The 20928-nt window shown below is 37.4% G+C and overlaps 1 protein-coding gene across 3 annotated transcripts in view; it reads right to left on the reverse strand.

The window, feature by feature from the left end:
* LOC127966381 (autism susceptibility gene 2 protein homolog) overlaps positions 1-16721 on the reverse strand; it is a 322819-nt gene extending 306098 nt beyond the window's left edge. For 2 of the 3 annotated variants that reach the window (XM_052567309.1, XM_052567308.1), the window contains exons 1-2: positions 16401-16698; positions 13940-14645 (exon numbers count right to left, since the gene is read on the reverse strand). In XM_052567309.1, the coding sequence (XP_052423269.1) occupies positions 13940-14212 (273 nt within the window). In that variant the 5' untranslated portion in view covers positions 14213-14645; positions 16401-16698. Of the gene's footprint in view, positions 1-13939; positions 14646-16400 lie in introns of all 3 variants that reach the window. The other variant, XM_052567307.1, reaches the window with a different exon arrangement.
* Positions 16722-20928: the final 4207 nt, after the last annotated feature.

Raw genomic sequence — 20928 nt, forward strand, 5'->3', positions numbered from 1 at the left:
TTTGAATAAAAGTACATTTAAGTATGCAGTATGAATATTAACAGTATATTTGTACAGTATAAAAAAATTACATTTTGACATCTAAAGATAACATTTAAAGATTTTTTTTTTTAATTCTAAATTATTAATGTTTTTAAATATTAACTTAGTGAACTTTGCTGGAAGTGAATTTATGCATGATCTTATTAATGCTAAATAATGCTTCAAAAATGGATCATCCAATCAGAATTCCTGATCACAACTACCTGTTGAACAAAACAAAAAAGAAGTCTCAACAGATAAAAGAAGCAACAACTTCAATTTACATTTTATTCTGAAAGTATAAGCTTACCGGGAAGGAAGGGTGTGAAAAGCACCTCACAAAAAAAAAAAGAATACTAACACAGCTCAAGTCAATAAACACCTCATTTAAGAGCAAGCCTGAACAAAACCCAACCTACTGCCGCCTCAGAGAAATCAATATGACATACCAAAGTCGTGTTAAACGCACAGCATGACAAAACACACAGGAAGAAAGAAAGCCATAAAGAGGTCTTATCTGCACTTCGCCCAAAGAAAAATCTCAATGAATAGAAGGATAAGACTTGAACAGTCTTACATCATAACAGTATAACCTAGAGACTGATGACTGAAAGCAGCACTACAAATCCAACAAGGTTGAATTTGCGTTCAACAATTACAGTGATGGCAAGGCCTTAATTACACATTTATGAAAAAAAATGCGTTCACACAACAAAACAGCTCTTAGACATTAAACAACAGTTTTCATTGCAAACAACAGTCTGCATTATTTTGGCACTTACGCATGTACGTTCATAAAATTTCAGCTGCTTTAATAAGTCTATTCACAAGTCGTATAAAAAGTGCACTGATTAATGATACAAACAAGTTGAAATGATCTAGGAAATGTTTGCAGGTATCCGCTCGGATAGGCATCATTATCATTATCATGAATCATGCTCACAATCGCCATACTGACTACAGATAAATCAAAACAGAGATGGTCAGACCTTTATTAAATAAACATTAAAAGTGCGAATATGCCATCTTCAGAGCGGAGGGTACAGAGACCAAAATGTGTGTGTGTTTACACATGACGGGTGCAAATATTGAAAGAGCTGGAATAAAATGTCATTGTGAATGTAGGACTGTCACTGGGGAGGATAATGTGTTTTCCCACTGTAATTTAATCCTCCATCAAACTTTACAAACTGAGGGTCTATTTACATGATACACACACAAATCTAACCTTAAAATCTTAAGAGAGGACTTCACCCCATCACGGCCCCATGATTCAAGGGATAAATGAATATGTCATAATATACTGTCATAATATTTGGACACTTTCTGGTTTGTTTTCTTCTCATTAGTCGGTTTGGTGTGCTCATGTGATTGAGCCATCGACTGGTCTGTTGTTTATATTTCTACTCGTCTTCCCTAGAGGCCTCCTCCATGTGTCTTCCTATATTAAGTATGAGTATGTTAACACTCCCTACTGAATCCATCACTGTCAAATGGAAGATGGTCAGGGTGCATTTTACAATGCCAGTAAACTTCATTATGCCGTTGCGTGAAAACATTTTGCGTAAGTGTGTTTGGTAAATGCTCCCAGGCCTCTGACGGCACACTTGAGAGGTATAAAAACAGATTCATTTAAATGTAAGGGTGTCAATCACAGCAGAATTAGTTGTTGGCAAGGATACAAAGAAAATACACATCCCTATACATATATTATAGGAAGAAGTCTGTCCAGCTTTGGTCTAAATGCAACAATTGTATGGTATCTACCCACATCAGGCAGATAATAGCTTGTGAATCCAGTGTAGTTTGCTGTAACAGAGACACCTGAAAATAACTCCTTATGATCAGCGCAGGCCTTAACCTCAGCTAGATACATTTGACCTCACACTGCAAACTCTTCCTCCCACAGAGGGCTAATCTCAAGCCGGAAAGGAAAAAACTGATCTGATGGAACAAGTAAGGCTGTCTGCAGGGAGCCATATAGCAGAGACAGAGAGAGTTTGTGTTTCTCTCAATGACGGTGGACCTCATCTCTTGAACCCTAAGAACAGTAGTTTTAAATGTCTTCTCGACAGCCCTCTTACCTACACATTCCAATAACCTGCATTCAGCAGCCATCCAAAAGCATAAGCAATCCGCTAGTAAACATATAACCCTGTCCTAGGGGTGTGCAAATATACATCATCTGTGATAATATCGTAATTGCTATTTTAACAATGTGCAATTTGACATTCAAGGTCCATAAAAGGTGTAAAAAGAATACTGACGACAAAATATCTTATATTGTGTTCTGAAGACGAAATGAGCTTTTACGGGTTTGGAACGACATGGGTGTAAGTGATTAATGGCAAAATGTTCATTTTAGAGTAGAGTATCCCTTTAAGACACCAGATCTGACAAAGACAATATAAATCAATTCCTTTATCAATTATTAAATTAAATTATATATTATCTTAATATAAATTAAATAAACTATTACCAAATTACAATACTGCTGCATTCCTTGTTTCTCACCACACTAAAAAAAAAAAAATAAAAAAAAAAATTTGAGTGCATATGCCATTTGAGCTTCATCATTCTGGACTGAAAACACCACTGTTAGCTAGCAGAAGGTCAGGGACGGAGGGTCTGCTTACAGACTGACAGCCTGCAGGCAAGCATGGCATGTTGTGACATGGTAGAAAAGAAATCACTTAAGAGATTTCAGTGGAGCAAACACCCAAACAATGGAGTGGGGAATCGGTGTGCGCCAAAACAAGCAAACATGGGAGAAAACCGTGACAAGCGATTTGGATAAAGCTTGATTAGGATGATCACGACAACAAAACAAAACAGCTGCTTATCCAATTCAATATGCAATATGTTTGATCCATTGTAGATCTAGCTGGAAATGGACAAACCATAAGTGAGGATTGTCAGTAGGAGAGTGGGAAATACATAGCTGTAATACAAAGAGTGTCAACTAGTATGATGAAGGAGTTGGATAAACGTTGCAGAACGGACTCCATATGAACACCCCTTAATACATTCTATTATGTTTCAGGCTCCTTTTATGTTCCAAGTCACACACAATCACAATCACACTCACACATCCGCATATCTCTAGTCACAACACTACATCACTTCTGTCATCTCAAATGACTCCAAAATGTTCCTCAGTTCTGCGATTCAATTAGCACATAAAACATCTTGCCAAGCCAAATCCTGCCATTAGAAACAAGGCTTCCTCATTACTCTCCCACCATGCACATACTCACTAGGCCTCTAAACTGCTCCTCATGCATAATTCAGCAGCCACAAATATGGCATTTAGGCAGGATGGCTGTTATGCATCGAACAGCAAGGGTCGGGTACAAACAGGAGGCTAAATGCAAAACGCTAATTCAGAAATGAGGCAAAGAACATAGAGGCAGAAACGGCAGCAGTGATTTTGGTGGAAGGGTTTTTTCCTGTCCAAAAAGAAGCTCCAGTGAGACCTTTGCCTAAGTAAGATCTTGACTAGATTTGCATTTTTTGAAGGAAATGTCTGTGTAAATCAGTGGTACATTTTAAAAATCGCACTCAGTAACTCTGTGCTTATTAAATTCAATTAAATTTACATGAAACATAGACTCTACCGTATCAGTAGCCCTATCAAAGCGGTTTTATTTTAAAAGACACTTTTAAAAATAAAATGTTCTTGAACCATGAAGAAGCTTTTGCACAAAATGGTCTTTATAGTAGAAAAAGGTTCTTCTTAGGGTTATTAAAACGTTCTTCATGCTAGAATTCTTTAAATTTATTTTAAGAACTAATTACTGAATGGTTTTTTAGGTGACCCAAAATGGTTGACTTCTATAACTGCAAAAAAAAAACTTTATTTTGAAGAGTGCGTCACCAATTCAAGGATTAGAATAACAAGGGTTGACTACAAAAGTGCATTTCTACAATGCCATGTGCAAATAAACTACCAGAGTCCTGTCTGTGAATACATGCCCCTCTATTGACCTCCTGTGTCTGCAGACATCGGCTGGACACACACTTGACCCCAAACACTTGCGTTGACTAGCAAGCTGTTCCACACACACCTAATCAGTCACTTCAAGATAAACAGAAGAGTTCTGGAATGGAACAACACATCTGCCTCACGCTTCAACAGCAACAACCTAAACAATTACTTGCCAAATGTATAAATTAACTTGGTAATTACAGGGTAAAGTTTTGTTACCATTAAAATTGGGAGGGATTTTAAATCCTTCTTATAATCTGAATTCACTTCGGATTGAAATGTGTTTACACTTAGCAAAAAGAACAATGTGCCTCTGTAAGTTTAGTTACTTAGAGAAATACTATTGCTCAAACTTAAGTTTATGAATTTTAACAAACTTCCAATCGCAAGTACATGTAACTTGTCCCGTGCCATTTTGGAAAAACCAACAGACTGTGAACGTAAATCTAACGTCTGGGCTCCTTGATCACAATCATGCATTTTCCCAGTCAATGCAGCCAATGCAAACAGTAACAATCTGGGTCTATACACCTAAATCTGCAATGTAAGATACATTAAAATGACACATTCTTGGATATCTATAACAATTATTTATTAGTGTCAAGTGAACAATACTTTTTTAATAAAGAGTTCACAAAACAGTTCATCTGTTTTTCCTTACGCCGTTTATGAATTCAGACACTAGACACATACCGAAATGAGATTCACGGTTTAACACCACTTTGAGGAACACAAACTCTGTGGTTGGAAGATCTTGATGAATAGCTACAGGATATAAAATCAAGCCAAACGGCACATTGGGGAAAAATAGCTCTATCCTAGCCAACAACAACATACAATCCAAAAGAAGGAAGTTACAGGCCGTCATTTGTATCTCTTATAAAATAAAAACTTTTATAATAACTTTATAAATGTATAGCCAATGCCAACTTTCACTGTTACATTAGACATATTTAAACAACAAAAATCCAGTAACTTTTTTTTTTTTTTTTTTTTTTTTACTTTCCATCTTTGCCTTGTTTTGGCATGCCATATTTTTCTAGCTGTATTAGCAATTTGAAAACAAAACATTTAAATAAAAGTAATACTTTTGTAATTAATGTATATTTATATTTTACGTTTGTTGTTAACGTTCATGAGTATTGTTGGGGCCATTCACACAGAATGCATTTTGGCTTTGACAGCATGAAACGCCAGTGAATTGGGTGAAAAAAAACCAAAAACTCGAGGTGTGTTGACAACACTGCTGTCAAGACACTGCTAAAGACATGAGCGCAACAGTCAAACACTTCTGTTCAATGCATTTACATAGAAAAGTGATGAAAGTAGCACAACTGAATAAAAAAACGTGTTTTGTTTCATTAGCTCCTTGCACATATTTTCTCTTTTTTAAAGCATTAAGCAAGTCCATAAGTAAAAAAAGAACTGTCATCAGCAAACAGTTCAAGAATAAGTCAGTCCCGTTTTTGAACCACTTTTTTTTTTAGGTTTGTCAGTAAGGGACAATCTTAAAATGTCAACCCTATTAACATGATTTTGTACGGTAAACAGCTGATCAATATTTATACCGAAATTTCGGTATAAATATTAACATTGAATTCTATTTAATTTAAGTATTTGAGTTATTTACTTTAAAAAAAAATAATAAATCATCATTTTATCAGACTGCCTCATGGGTGCCTGTTTCATAGATGGACATTTAAGCCTTTAGGAAGAGAGAAAGGAGCTCTGCTCACCTCCGCTTGTCCTGTCTCGACCTGACTTTGTTTCACACAAAGAAAGATCAAGTTGCTTCTGGGTATGTGCGTGTGAAGCAGAGTTAGAAACATGTAAGAGGAAGGGTCTACGAAAATGAAGAGAGAGCTTATACCGTCTCCAACACGAAGCTGCTTTGCAAATGCAATCAGATTATTTGGCAAAGGTGTTGGCAGGTGGAGAGCCAGAAGCTCCAACTACATCAAGGACTTTGTGAGAATTCAACCTCTCACGACCTTGCAGTCGACCACCAAAGACAAGAACAAGAAAATGAACGGTGGGCTGCTCTAAGCAGTTGCTCATCACAAATGCCATTTTCAATTTAGCTTTTGCAAACATTTGCCTTTTTTTTTGCGATTCCTCCACACGAAAGAACAAGGATAATGAATGAGTGGTGTCCCACCAGATACTAACTCACATACATGCCAGATGTATTATTATAAACCTACTCAGGCAAGCCAGTTGTATTTGAATAAAAATGTAATTTGCCTAAGCATTAGCAGTGCGAGTTGGAGCAGCATATCTTCTCTTTGCAGACTAGTATTTTTACAGCTACACCTAGAAGCATAAGGGTTAGACTTCAGGCTACACTTAACACTGATATTTGATACATTATTTACATCTACACAAAAGCAGAGAGCTCAGTGTATGCTCTCTGAGAGTGTCTCTGCTAAGGCATGCATTACTAGTACAACAGTTCATTTTGGAAGAAAGAATTACTAACCTTAAAGAAATAGTTCTGTGTTCAGTAAACAGGTTAAGGTGCAGTCACATTTACCATTGCTCAACACATTTTTTACAAGTAAGATCCAGTCAGCTTAATGGATATCTGTGCAATTGTGAGTTTTACATGAGGGAGAAAAAGTTCCCCATCATGCATAATTTACTTCAAGTTACCATGCCCACCTTTGCAACATTTTTTAAAACTGTGAGAACTAACTGGCAACTGAAACAGGGGGCTTCATGAATGTGGCATCTAACCATATGTTAACTTGTATTAAACATCCTTTAAGACTTAGACTTAGTATATAGTGACCCTGTTTCGGAAACACAGAAGAAAATGTTGTGTAAACTCCATTGGGTGAGTGTACTTTCTCAGAAGCACAGGTTTTTAACAATCACTACTGCAGCCAGTGAGACAAATTTGTTCTCAACGCTTCATTTAGGAAGGTCACTGGGGTAAAGAACATTTAGAAACAGAAAAGTATCAAACCTTGATCCTGAGGGAAAACAGACAGAGATACACAGGGGTCTATCAAAAATCTCTCACTTTATTGATCTATTAAAATCATAAAAAAGGTTGTGTATGATTGTCTGCATTAATCTCCAAATCCTACCAACTGTAAATGGCATCTGCCCACAAGAAATCATTGAAGATCATGGGAAATAAATTACAATATGTCCTCCATTCACAAAACACATTAAATTTTCCCATTACAACATTATAATTTTTTTTTTTTTAATCCAGTTTCACACACATAGGTGAATACAGAGACCAAATACGCATTAAACTCATCTACATGGACCCATATACACCATTTAGTTTCAAAACTGTTAACATCTTAACAGTTTTTGTCGTTTTTAATTAAGGCTTCAGTGCATATCAGTGAACAGATGTTTGGAGGGGATGCTGACTCTCTCGCTCTCACACACCACACACACACTATCCCCTCTGCACACCCTCACAGGGTCATTAATGATATTCTTGCCACACCATTTAAACATGAGAGCAAACATTTACTGTGGTTAACAGCCCTCCTGCAACACCCAGGCTATTACCACAGCTGCTGCTTAAAGTGTGTGTGTAGCATGGCACCTGGATATGACCACAAAATTATGATTTACATATGTTTTTCTCTATATACGAATCGATATCCACATGTACATTGGGTGTCCCACCTGGATATGTCAATGGCACCATTACATGTGCAGCTGTCACGAGACACTTGTGTCAACACTGAATTAAAGTTCTTACAATAATTAACCTTCATCACCCCTGTATTTGTCACACCTTTTAACCAATTACCTGTCACAACCAAGCACATCTTTGTTTTTCGTTTCTCCTTTAAAAAGTACACAGTTATTTTCCTTTCAAAATGCCTCTAAAGATCAAATAAATGTTAGGTCACGGCTAATATTGTCAGAGATTGGATGATTGCTTTTAATAGAACCAAAATGAGAGAAAACACGTTCGAACAACACTGCTAATTAATGAGCTATTTTGAATGATTTAAATCATGCGGTAAGCAGACAAATGCTGCCGGGCAAAGATTCTTCAGTATTGATGCTAGCTTGATATTTAGTTTAATTGTAGACACCTGTGCATTAGTTTTAGACAATACATTAAGTTCTGGTTCTACAAATAACACATCCATCTTAAAATTTGACCGTTTTTCACATCAGCATCATGTGGTGGTGACTTGATTCAGAAGTTTACACTACAACAATAATTTTTATAGTATTATTTTAAATAGCATTTGAAATTAAAAAGGTGTATTCATTTGCACTATTTAAGATGACTTCCTCTTTACAAACTTCCTCTTCAAAAACAAAGATTTTTTTTTAAATGTGTAAGCGTTGAAGAGTAATGTTAACAACCACTAATTATTTTAATAATTAAGTCTATATTTAATAATAATGGCAAGAGATTTGGCTGATTGCTACAAAGCTTTTTACGATGTGACTACAAAGTAATACTATGCTTTGCCGCAATAATTTTATCGTAAGAATGGTTTCAGCCATTTGTAACTTGAATGTCTGGTGTACAAGAACAGTCCATTACACTGCTTGAAACTGCAAATTGGTATTAATTTAATTCAGTATCATAATCATGGACACACTGGTTTGCAGTGCAAGTAGTTTTGCTGTTATACTGCACTTTGTTTTTGTTTTTTTGTTATTTACAGAGCAGCCAATAAAATGCAAGTTTTGCAAATTCACAGAAAAAAAGCTTTTGCATTGTAAAACATACTACCATATAAAATGTTATACTTTACCATCACCAGCACAGTATAAACTCCACATTTAGCTGAAGTTGAACTACTTTTGGCATGCTTTGTATCTTAAATGATTCACTCTTTTTTGCCCAGTAGCATCATTTGCAATTCGCATATCATACATTAATAACCCAACAACAGCAAATGTATTGCTACACATTAATGATCCAAAACATTTATGATTTAAACATGAAGGAATGTAAAAGCGTAACAACGGTATGATCCTTCGGCTGCATTTAGCATGCCTTGGAGTGACAGGACGGTATATTTGATGTGTCAGTCATTTCTCCTACAGCGCTGTATTAACGCATATCACACATCATATTGTGACAGTTTCAAATTAAGTCTAAATGAATATTAGCTGTCACTGCCATGAGTAGATATAAGCACTGTTAGGAAGGAAATTAAGTGATGGCTTAAAATGACATTTGTCATGCATGGAAATATTCAGAGTATGCATAAAACAAAACTACCAGCGATTTTCAGTACTAAAGAAATTAGTGGTTTTATTCATTTCACAAGACGAGTGTTCTTTCTTTATTCCAACATAATTATAAACAGATTTTGTTTGTGTTTTTAACTAGCCATACATGCAATGTCAAGAGATTCAGCGCAACAATATTCTTCTCAGTGAAGAGTGTAATCAATTCCTCACCCTTTCTCTATCTGTCTCTCCATCTTTCGATTTGTCTGCTAAACAGCAAAGAGACATCTACAGCTCAGAAAATCTATAGCCTGTCTCACAATTTCTGTCATAGCGCATTTGACACGATTACATCACAATAGAAAAAATAAACACATTGAGCATTTCCTCATGAATACCAGACAATTTACACGCACACGTGTTTAAAGCTTAGTGTGCCATTGTTTTGGGATGTAAACACACTTTATGCTCTCATGGCTTAATTTTTAGAGATAACTGTAAGAAAGACATTTGTAGGTTAATTTAGCTTAATATTTCTCAACTTTAGCCTTATGGAATATTCCAGGTTCAAGTTCCTCAGTCGACATGTGGGGCAAAATGACTTTACAATAGACATGATAACGTACTGTACACTGAATATTCCTTTAATGACTTTTCTAAAACAATTTACATTGTGAAGAGAATTCACATTTGTGCAACTAAACACATGCCCGTTCATAACCCTTCATGAATGCATAACACCGAGTTCATTCACATATCAAATGAATTACAGGTTGGAAGGGTGCTTTTTGTCTTGCTGTGGCATTAGGTGATTACAGACGAAAGATGTGCCCCTCTGGGCCCCGTGCCAACCCCTCCTCCGGCCATGACCTAATTTCCTCTTTCAGCCATCTACTGCCTGACATGATGGCTTTTTCCTGTCTCTTCCTGAAATGGTAATCTGATGTCAAATCTGACATTTTTCCTTTCCAGAACTCCATTTGAGTTATTGCAGGCTGTGTAAATATTTATAAATGATAAAAGCGCAGTCTGAAATCATTAACATGTCACTTAGACTCATCATCTTAGCTAAAGAAGAGAACGTAATGGCGTCGAACAGAAAAAAAGAAACACTTGATTTGTTCACATTAGGATCTGAAAAGCCATTTTGAATGTCATCTGAAAGAGAAAAGCCACTGTGATGAACAAACGCTTTGTTTTGCGCCAGCCACGTGCTAGCGCATTAGTATTATTTACACTGACTTAACCATTTTCTTATGAGTGGATCAATGGAGTGGGGAATGCGCACAGGGTGACTGCTGTTCTCAATCAAATGAGCTTGAAGCTTTACAACACAATGATCACATAAAGTGGTTTAAGGGCACCAGTGTTGCAGGCATTAAGTAATATTGAATTGGGGATGCAGGGGCGGGCAAGGGGGAGGAGGTTCAAACGATTACGTGGCAACTTTGTGCTCAGGGACCAAGGGGGAGGAGGTTTGTCAAGGCGGCCCGGGCCTGATGATTTAGTCATTTCTCAAAGTGGTGTAACACACTGCCTCTCAGGCCTGTCGTTCCAGCACTAAGCAGCATTAATAAACACCCGCTGCTGATGGCTCACTTCTATATGAGCGAGTCTGTCCACTGGAGTGGAACGAGTTTGATTTCAATGTGTCATTTGGGAATACCTGTACGAATTCTTCAAGCACCTCCTGGCAAATTGAGGACAAATTCCTTCTCAAATTGAAACCATCAAGGGATTGTTGTAAAAGAAGAACAAGAAATAGAAACGGTGAGGCAGAGGAAGAGATAGAAAGGGACCGTTTAAATGTAATTGGATAAGGAGAGAATAGATGTATTGGATAAAACGTAAGATGGCTCTGATGTATTGTAAACGTTGATCCATGTGGACAAACAAACACTGCTACATTTATGGGCCAAAATCACAACAGAAAACAATCAGCGCAAAATGGATATAAATTTGTGCGGGGAAAAATAAATCCAATAAAGTTTGTCGCAGTGGCATAGCGGTTTGTGTTGATGTGTTTCTGGTGTTTATGCAGAAAATGAGATTTCTGCTTTTGTCATCTCCCGTTCTAGTTTTCACATCTTCCTCATTTTTTCCAAACATTCTCTTTATTCAATATTAATAATAATCGCAACAAAACTAGCCAGAATAGCAAAACACAAAGCAAAAAAAAAGCACAGCACATAACAAAAAGCAACTAAAACAACAGACAAAAGAGCACGACAGGTGTGCCCAAAGCATGAATCTTTAAAAGGGGAAAACAAATAAAGATTCCTAACACCATGTCTACACTGGATGCGAGCGGCACAGTATGATGCGGCGCCACACCACAACTTTCACGTCCGATGTGGACACAGTGTAAGGAGAGATGACTGAGTACGACGGCGAATGATTTGTAGATCCTCAGTACCACTGACAAACATTTAATCTTGTAAAATGTGTTGTAAGTACTGCCGCTCCATAGTATAAATGGAGTACGTGCGATCATGAATCTCGAAAGTGATAGTAAAACTAAAAAGCCATCTATCAGCCATCGGCGATGAACGATGGCATCGTCTATCGGCCCAACCCTAATTCTGTGTTATTGTTAAGCCCCATCAAAGGCACAAGACATTATAAAGCAGCATAATGTTTCCGTGCGCTATATATCAAGTGCTCTGAAGCTGTTCAATGTGAGGTACAGATGAATCTTTAAGTAGTTAAATTCAAGTTCACGTGAAATCTTCTCTCTGCTGCAGCTGTCTGTCATGCTTCATTCAGCATTCAAACTGCATGTCGTGTTCAGTTACGACAGTCAAAATGATGAAACTCTCTTCAAGAGCACTCAATAACTGAGATTTGAAACTGTCAAAGGAAAGGCTAAAAAAATGTTAGCCTCAATGCACTTTTAGTCGCTTTGGATAAAAGCGGTTCTGAAAAAATGGGATCATTGCATCCCTAAAAAAAAAAAAAACTAAAACTAAAAATAAAAAACACAAAAAAAATAAAAAAACAGTTAACAGAAATAATACATTTTAATTACTCCAGCATTTCAACTGTAATTTCTTAAAAGACCTTACACTAGAATAGATCGAGATACATTTGATTTGGCCAGCTGCACTGCTTCATTAAGTCCTGTGATCATCTCAGCTGCGTGAATGAGAATGGAGCTGATTGTAAACATGCAGGATCGAGTCTAGGGTCTCCTGCTCTGTGAGCTTCTAAATGGAGCAAGACGAGAGAGCATGGAGGGGACGGCTATGATTCACAGATCCCAGAACAGTGAAGAGCAGTGGATGGGGATGTCACCCCTGGAGAACTGCGCCTGCGGTTCAGAGCGCTAGCGTGACAGCATAAGCTGATGATGGGCTCCTTTCACAGATTACTGTAGTGAAATTCCAACACAATGCAACAGCATCTGTAGGGGATGTGAGGGTAAAGTGTGCAAAGCTTTGTCGTGTCACACTGTCGGGCTTTTAACAGCAAGAGCAACGCTGAAAGTCAGGATGACACTCTACAGATGTCCTGTCAAGACTGACAAATGAAACACTGGCGAAGGCCAATGCCGCCTTCAAGTGCTCCTGGGAAGCAAGTACGAAATGACACATCAAAGTCAGAAACACAATATTGAGGTAACAGTGAATGACGAGCAAAAATGCTACACCTGCACACCCAATCAATATTAAATATATTTTTATTAGTTTTTATCTACAAAACATCAATTAAAATAGAAAAAATAATATAGAAAGACGAAGAAGCCTTGTTAGCAGGACCCCGTGCAAAAACTACTCCAATATCAAAATAGGTATAATTACAAAAATTCAGAGTTTCCCACTGGCAAAAAAAGATTTCACTTGATCAATTCCGTGCATGTAACGTAATTATGATATTTCCAGCTCCCCTTGGAGGCTGTAAACAGTTACATCTTTAAGTTGATTTCTTCAACTCTTGATGGTTTTTTTTTAGCAGTCATCTTTCTTACCAAAATCTGTGACTTAACTCTAAATATAAGACTTAAATCTGTGACCTGAGGATCTACGATAGTTACATCATGACATCATGATCATCCATATTCAGCTTCGCCAGATGACATGAACATCTTTAGCAGCTACATCATGACATAATTTCCATGTATATGATGATTTTTAGTGGTTAAGATTCTCAAAACAGCATCTTAAAGCAGTAGGCTACCACATAACATTTGTCTCCACAATGACACACTATACACTCAACTGTCTGCTCTATGAATTTTATAAGATTATTTTATGATCCACCATCAGAGTCCAAGCCCCTTTTATTCTTCTACATAAGGAAAGCTGCAACAGATATACGCATGAAGTGTCCAACATTCCACACGCTTTTTTTTTTTTTTTTTTTTTTTTTATAAGTGCATGATCTGGGTATCTGAAGTGCACTTCATACTGGAATTTTCAGCCTGACAAACTACTCATGCCATTTATATTTATCCTACAAAATGACACAGAATAGTGCATAAGCAAGCAAATTCGGACACACTTTACTTCTTTGGCAGAAAAACACCAACCTATAAAGCCACATCTACTTGAATCACAAACACACTCGCAGAGGAACAACAGAAAATCCAATACTGTGCAAACAGACCCAGGCAATTAGAGTCCAGAAAAAAGCAGTCTACAGACAATAATAAACCAGTCATTATGCTGCGACTGAGCTTTTCACAGCCAAACCAAACAAGCCCTTCCAAAAAACAGCAGTTAAAAACACGTTCACGCAAAGGCCGCAGTCTCTTACCTCAAGAGCTTCCAGCGTCATGAATCCCGATATTGAGAATCCGTCAATGATGTCCTCCTCAGCAGAGGTAGACTCCTTCCTCTTCCTCCTCGGTGGCTTGGGTCGTGAGGAAGACGAGGGGTTGGTGCTGTCTTCCCTCTCCGAATCTGAGGTGAATCGAGGCACGGTGCCCCGGACATGGTTATTCCTGATCCCATTAGACACACGCTCCCGGTCTCGCACCGACCGAGACTTCCGCTTTTTCCGGATCCCGCTGCACCGCGGGCCATCCATTTCCCCAGATGACACACTCAAGCGAACACTTCCTGTTGGGAGGCTCTCGGCCCGCACTCAGAGGTGGATGCAGAACGATTTCCAAACGAACACCTGTACTGGAAAGCTCAATAACTGTACTCCAGTGAGGAATGTGCAATTATCCAAATTCCAAAACCGGCTGATGCTGTGTGACTTTGCTTGGAATGCAATACGCACACGAGATTCCAGAAGGATGAACGCATAGATCCAACAAGCACAGAAATCCAAAATCGAATTCTATTATGGGTTGCCAAACTGGAAAGTATCCAAACTCTCAAATGCGGCCCACGTTTAAGGGAAACAAACTGGCAGATCACTTGAAGTGTCTTCCAACGGAGCTGTAACAGGTCTCCACATAGCTGTCCTCACGGACCCAACACTCTGTTTAAGTACAGTCTGACACCTTCCCATCCTACAAGTCAAAGAGATAGAGAGCAGATGTTTGAGAGCCTTCCCAGAATCCCCACCCTTAGCTATACATAGGAATATATCATGCAGGCATATGAATGAAGCAATTTTCACAACACATTTGGATTTTCTGCAAGATCTTAAGATGCCTTCCTTCTGATCTTCTTCCACAATGGCTACAGTCACTTCACTTCTTCCCATATCCTACAGTTTCTTGAAAGAAAACATTCAGAATGTGTTCTTGCATATTAATTACATGCATCATATAGTGAACCATTTACAGAGCTAGGTCTAGGTCTCCAGTATTACATATTCAAGAGCTTATATTTCTCCTCCTGCACACTGTCATTATTCTGAGACTGCTATAACCGGAGACAGTAGGGGGAAATTATTCATTTTTCTTAACAGAGCTGTGAATAAAGAAAGAAAAAAAAAAAAAAAAGTCATTTTCTCACAGCAAATTTTATTTCAGCTGATTACATTGACGGAACATTTATGGCTGACGTCCAGTCATCTTCTGTATAGTTACATCTATGTACTTAAAACTCCAACAGCCACAATCATTCTGCACTCTAGTGATAATCTCTACTCAAGGTTCCTCTGTTTATTTTTCAATGTCACCAAACTATAGATAAAACTCTGAAAACCTTGCTAAAGCTGCCACACTCAGGGATGTCAAAATTACAGTTTACATACACATGCGAGACATTATTTTTCATTATTCTCAAAATAAAATAAAAAAAGACATTGCTCAAAATATTAAATAATTCTGTCATTAGTTATGTCAAGTTGTGTGAAGTTTGTATCATAATCATCTCCAGTCTGTGTCTAACATTGAAATATGACATAAATGTGACCTGAGCATCTACAATAGCTGCATTATGACATCATGATCATCAATCTTCAAATTCACCAAATGACATGAACACCTTTAGTAGCTACACTATGACACCATAATCAGATATAAGATTCAAATTAAATCACATGAACACTGAACAGCATCAACATTATGACATCATAATCACCTTCACTAAATCACTGACATAATCAAGCATTAACATAAACATCATTAGATGACATCAACACCTACACTATGCCAAAAATGTCAACTTCAAGAAGACAAGAACATTTACAGTAGCAACAATGACATCACAATCAACCAGCTTTAACAAATCTGCAACTACATTATGACATCATAATCAAGCATTAACTTAAACATCATCTGATGATACGAAGATGTCATTATATCAAATGTAGCCATAAATGTCAGTCTTATGCAGGGAAGTTTACAAGATACATAGACATCATGAAATCATGCATCAATGTGAACTTCACACGAAGACAGGAACATCTACAGCAGCTACAGAATGACATCATAGACACCCATCAACTTAAACTTCACTAGCAATCAACCTTCATCTGTCTTCAGAATCCACCACTACCAAATATCAGCATTGCAATCTGAATTGTTCGAAAAAAAAATATGCATTCCAAAATCATTTTACCAACAGCAATGACCAATAGTCAAGGTGGGCTATTATTACAAAGCTATTTCCAACCACATATCCCTTTAACCTGATGATGCCCTGTGCTGGCACTCCTGTCACACACACGCGCGCACGCACGCACGCACACACACCCCAAATATATAAATGGTTTTAATGTATTTACACTTCCTGTCAGCCCTCCCTTCACTCTCGCTGTCTTCCATGAGTCCTTTTAGTCTCTCTCTTTCTCTCCGTCAGTTAATCTCACTCACCGTGGCCGGTCCAGCCCACAGCAGCAGCAGCAGCGCCTGGCACTGCCTCCTTCAGCTCTAGATCCACCAAAAAACAAAGCCTGCCTTCTCTCCTGCAGGACAAAAGCAACACATGCAAAGCCTGGCGAGTGGAGGAGGGCCGTCCGAGCGAGTCGTGGTCATTCGGAATGCGCGCTGCTTTAGAACGGAAAAACAAAAGATAAATTTTTCCACAAACAAATAAATCCTGCAAGGAAGCGACGCTGCTCCTCTCCGCGAGTCCGTGCTTCAGGATCCCGGAGCGAGCGGGGACCGGGCGCATTGATACATTACTGCCGCAGTGCCGCTTTACAGGCGATCCGCTTCCTCAGCGCATATAGTGCTGCGCTCTCTATAGAGAAGGCTCGGTTTAAATGCATAAGATATTCCATTTAGTTACCATATCTTATAAAACACTCTGAATGTAATTCAATGTGTCATACGTTTCCATTACACTGTCATCTGCGCTGAATAACAAAATAACGAATACCACTGTATCATGATACTGATTAGCCTACTTGATTGATGCCTTCAATGAAGGTTCGAATTAGGGTTTGACTGCTTCCATTTAAAGGCTTAAATGTCACAGAAATATGTCTTAAGCCTTTTTTTATTCACTATTAATTCTACACATAATATAAAGTACTTAAGTAGTGTTTTAAAATGTTTAATAGAACACAAAAATTCGATTGTATGAGAGTAGGCTACTTTTCAGCTATTTACCTGGGGTGGTAACCAAGTGATGTGCTTTAATTCCGTTTTCATACATTAAAATCTACGTACGGTCATAACTAGATACTCTTTAGATTTATTCAATACAAGAATATCATTTTTAAAAGACTATTTGTTGTTTGTTTAAATTTTAACGTCATACTTGTCTGTTTCATTTAACAGTTGTTTATATCTTACCTGTGGTTAGCATGGGTTAAACTGTGTGGGTTAAACCACCTTAAACTGTGTTCTTCCAAAACAACAGAATAATATTAAATAGGCCTATGGACCTATGCAGACAAGACAATAATTTGACATATTAAGAAATCTTGCAGCCTATTTGTAGTTTATAAAACCTAATTTATCTTTAGCTTCTTCCATCTGTCCAACCACATTGTGTTGATTCAGGCCTTATCAGCGCCAATGAATCAGTGAAAACAATCCTGAATTTAGCGTCTAAAACTCACTTGCTGCTAATCAGACTTAGTAATTGCACAGGCTGTTAAATCTTCATCTGGAATCACATGGGTTTTAAACCAAAACATCCAGCTTAAAAGCAGCACAAGTTTCTTGCATGATGCATATCAAGGTGTTTTTATAATAGTATGAAATACATAAAACAAGTCACTGCATAATCAAACACTCGTTCCCTTTAAACATTTGCAATGCCTTCAGGCTGTGCATGACTTTCTATGCCTCTGTAACATACCGCTATTAGGCAATTAGCAACTGCCATTAGGCAAAATGTACAATCAATTAAGTCTTCAAACCCACCATTTACACTTACACATTTTGAATGAATCAGATGTTGTTTATCATTCTTTTATACTATTTGTTTTGCTCTTGTTATGTAACATAAAGGGGTTTTCCCTTTAGGCTAACCCTGGGGTGACCTAATGTAACCCTGCTATCAAACCGCACTGAAACCAGATCCTAACTTTATCCATTCAAAAAAAATGTTGCGGTCAAGAGAGGCACAGCAGATAAACTGTGGCAGATACAGAGGCAGACCTTGGAGACAGCAGTTTTGATATGTGATTTAGTCAGGTTTCTGCTGGTTTCAAAAAGGTACATTAAGACCATTTTAAAACCATGTAAAGAAAATTTAAGAAATAAATTGAAGTGAACATCAAAGTTGTCTGAAAATAAATTTTTGGATAGTGCCCATTAAGGTGTATTAGCAACACTTCAAAGTTTGAGAAAACAACATCCTACCAATCTCCATTTTTAATTCATTCATAACACTACAAAATGGAAAGAACTCTTACTGTAGTCCTTTTTTTTTGTCTAATTTGTTCAGTTCAAAAACATTCGTAAATCAAGATAAATTTAATTTAGAAGAAAAAATTACATAAGATAATGAGTCTGGTTTTCTCTGAAATTAATCTAAATGAAATCAGTTTATGATTAAAATGAGAGCAAATATGTGCAAGTGGGCTCAGAAAAAAAATCTCTTTTTCAAAGGCAAAACAGATATTTATTATTCCCCCTCAATTTTATTCAATTTCTCAGAAAACGGTCCTTATATTCTTCATTTGGCATTTTAATATGTGTTTATATTTGTAATGGAAAAGAAAATCACTCAGGAAGATAATCATTTTTTGCAACATTTAATGCTAGGACTGTATGAATTTAAGACGTAAGGCCTTCAGTTGTGTTGTTTTAGAGCAAATTAAGATTTTCTTAAGACCCGCAGAAACCCTGTTTACAAACACAGTATATAATTCTGTGTCTGCCAGGAGCTATTCAGCTTAGCATGAGCGATATCACCCACTTGATGTGTTTAATCCATCTCACACTCACCCCCCCTTTTACGCATCCTGATAGAAAACACACAACAATTTATTCACGCCTCATTAAAAAGAACACAATGCAATGCTTCAAGCAAGTATGACTCTGCAACACTTTCCACCATGTAAACTGTCAAGCATCAAGATATGGATTTTCTGCTAGAGGTCCTGCAGTCCTGGGAATTTATTCAGCTAATACGGTGTGTTCTAAAGAGTGGGACGATACAATACCGGCTATATTTATATTGCATATAGATCTATGATTCTCTTCTGCCTGTGATTAATAGACCAATACACAAGCATAATAATGGGACTGTATCAATTAAAGAAGAAAGGAAATAAAAATTCCTTCTAAAAATCACAACATTCCACATATCTATAAAATAGATTTTTAAAGCAACAACTGTCTCAGAGCATAACACGCATTACTTAATTCATTTTCGTGCAATCAGGCCAATATTGTCCTCACCCCATCATTACCCAAATGCCTCATTTGCACTTTCATTAGCTATAAAGATTTTTCATTCTTTCTGGCACCCGATCGAGAGTCACTGTAACGATTTGCATGCTGTGTATCCATAGTGTTTTTATCGATGTTGTCTGAAATAACAGAGCGAGCTCTTCTATCTGCTCCCCCGGAGAGAAAGGATGTAACAGCTGTCTCCTTGACACCAGATGGGCGGGACTGATTTTGTCATCCGTTTGTGAGCTTTTAATTACTCAGTAAAACACTCTAAATAGGCTCATGGAAAAAAGCTGATGATGAAAGGAAACCATATTCTGATATTCATCAATTTCGAATGGTTTAAAATTTGGATTCCATCAGCATAACAGATGTAGACTGGCATCCCTATTTTCAGTAAAAGTAATTATTGTATAAAAAGTCATGATTTTACAATATTTTATACTCTTTTATGATCAAATATTGTATAATTGCATGTATTGCATATAGCACATTCAGATCAATGTCAAATGTTTTCTTCTTTTTCATTGTCATATTGCAAAAACATAGGCTTATCTTCATGAACTGATAAGACACTCGGAAGACACACAACTGTCAACTTTTAACAGAATTAACTGCTAAAATAAGAACTGTCTACTTGTCAGACTGATAATGTACTCACCCACAGACCATCCAAGATATAGATGAGTATGTCTCGCCATTGGAAAAGATTTGGATAAATTCTGCATTACTGTACATCACTTGCTCCACAATGGATCCAAAGTAGTGAATGGGTGCCGTCAGAATGAGAGTCCAAACAGCTGATAAAAACTTCATAATAATTTACAAGTGATATTTTTATCAGCTGTTTGGACTCTCATTCTGATGGCACCCATTCACTGCAGAGGGTCCACTGGTGAGCAAGTGCTGTGATGCTACATTTCTCCAAATCTGTTTCGATGAGGGGGAAAAAGCATCTACATCTTGCCTGGCCTTAGAGTAATTTCCATTTTTGGGTAAACTATTCTTTTAAACATGGACTTATAGCAAAGGTTATTAAACTAGAAGCAACTGAAAGACCTGGAGTTCTGTTCAGGAAAGACTGTTAAAATGGAATAAAACTGAAACCACAACCATAAGATAGAGTAAACCGAGCAAATGTCCATCCTCTAGAGGAAAAAAAAAAACCTACTCAAGCAGCTGCAGCTAAATAAAAATCCTCAAGAATCATTGATTCTACTGCAGTCCCTCGGCTCAGAATCTTCCAGACACCTATCAAACACACTGACAGTGCAGATGAAGTCTCTACAGCCCAGAGGAAAACATCACATTGCAGACAATTAAAGGTTTACCACACACACACACACAACATCACCATTCAAAAGCTTTTTCAAACACCCAACTAATGTAAAACCTTATTATCCACAAAACAAAAAAAAAACAAATGAAAATTCTGCCATCATGTCATTTCAATCCCAAACTACCCCTTTAAAATCTGTCATTATGGTTTAAATGTCACTCATTGCTCTTGTTCCGATCTCTGCCTGCGCTGACAGTCACACTGTAA

Source organism: Carassius gibelio, chromosome B10, assembly GCF_023724105.1.
Source record: "Carassius gibelio isolate Cgi1373 ecotype wild population from Czech Republic chromosome B10, carGib1.2-hapl.c, whole genome shotgun sequence".
Classification (NCBI taxonomy): Eukaryota; Metazoa; Chordata; class Actinopteri; order Cypriniformes; family Cyprinidae; genus Carassius; species Carassius gibelio.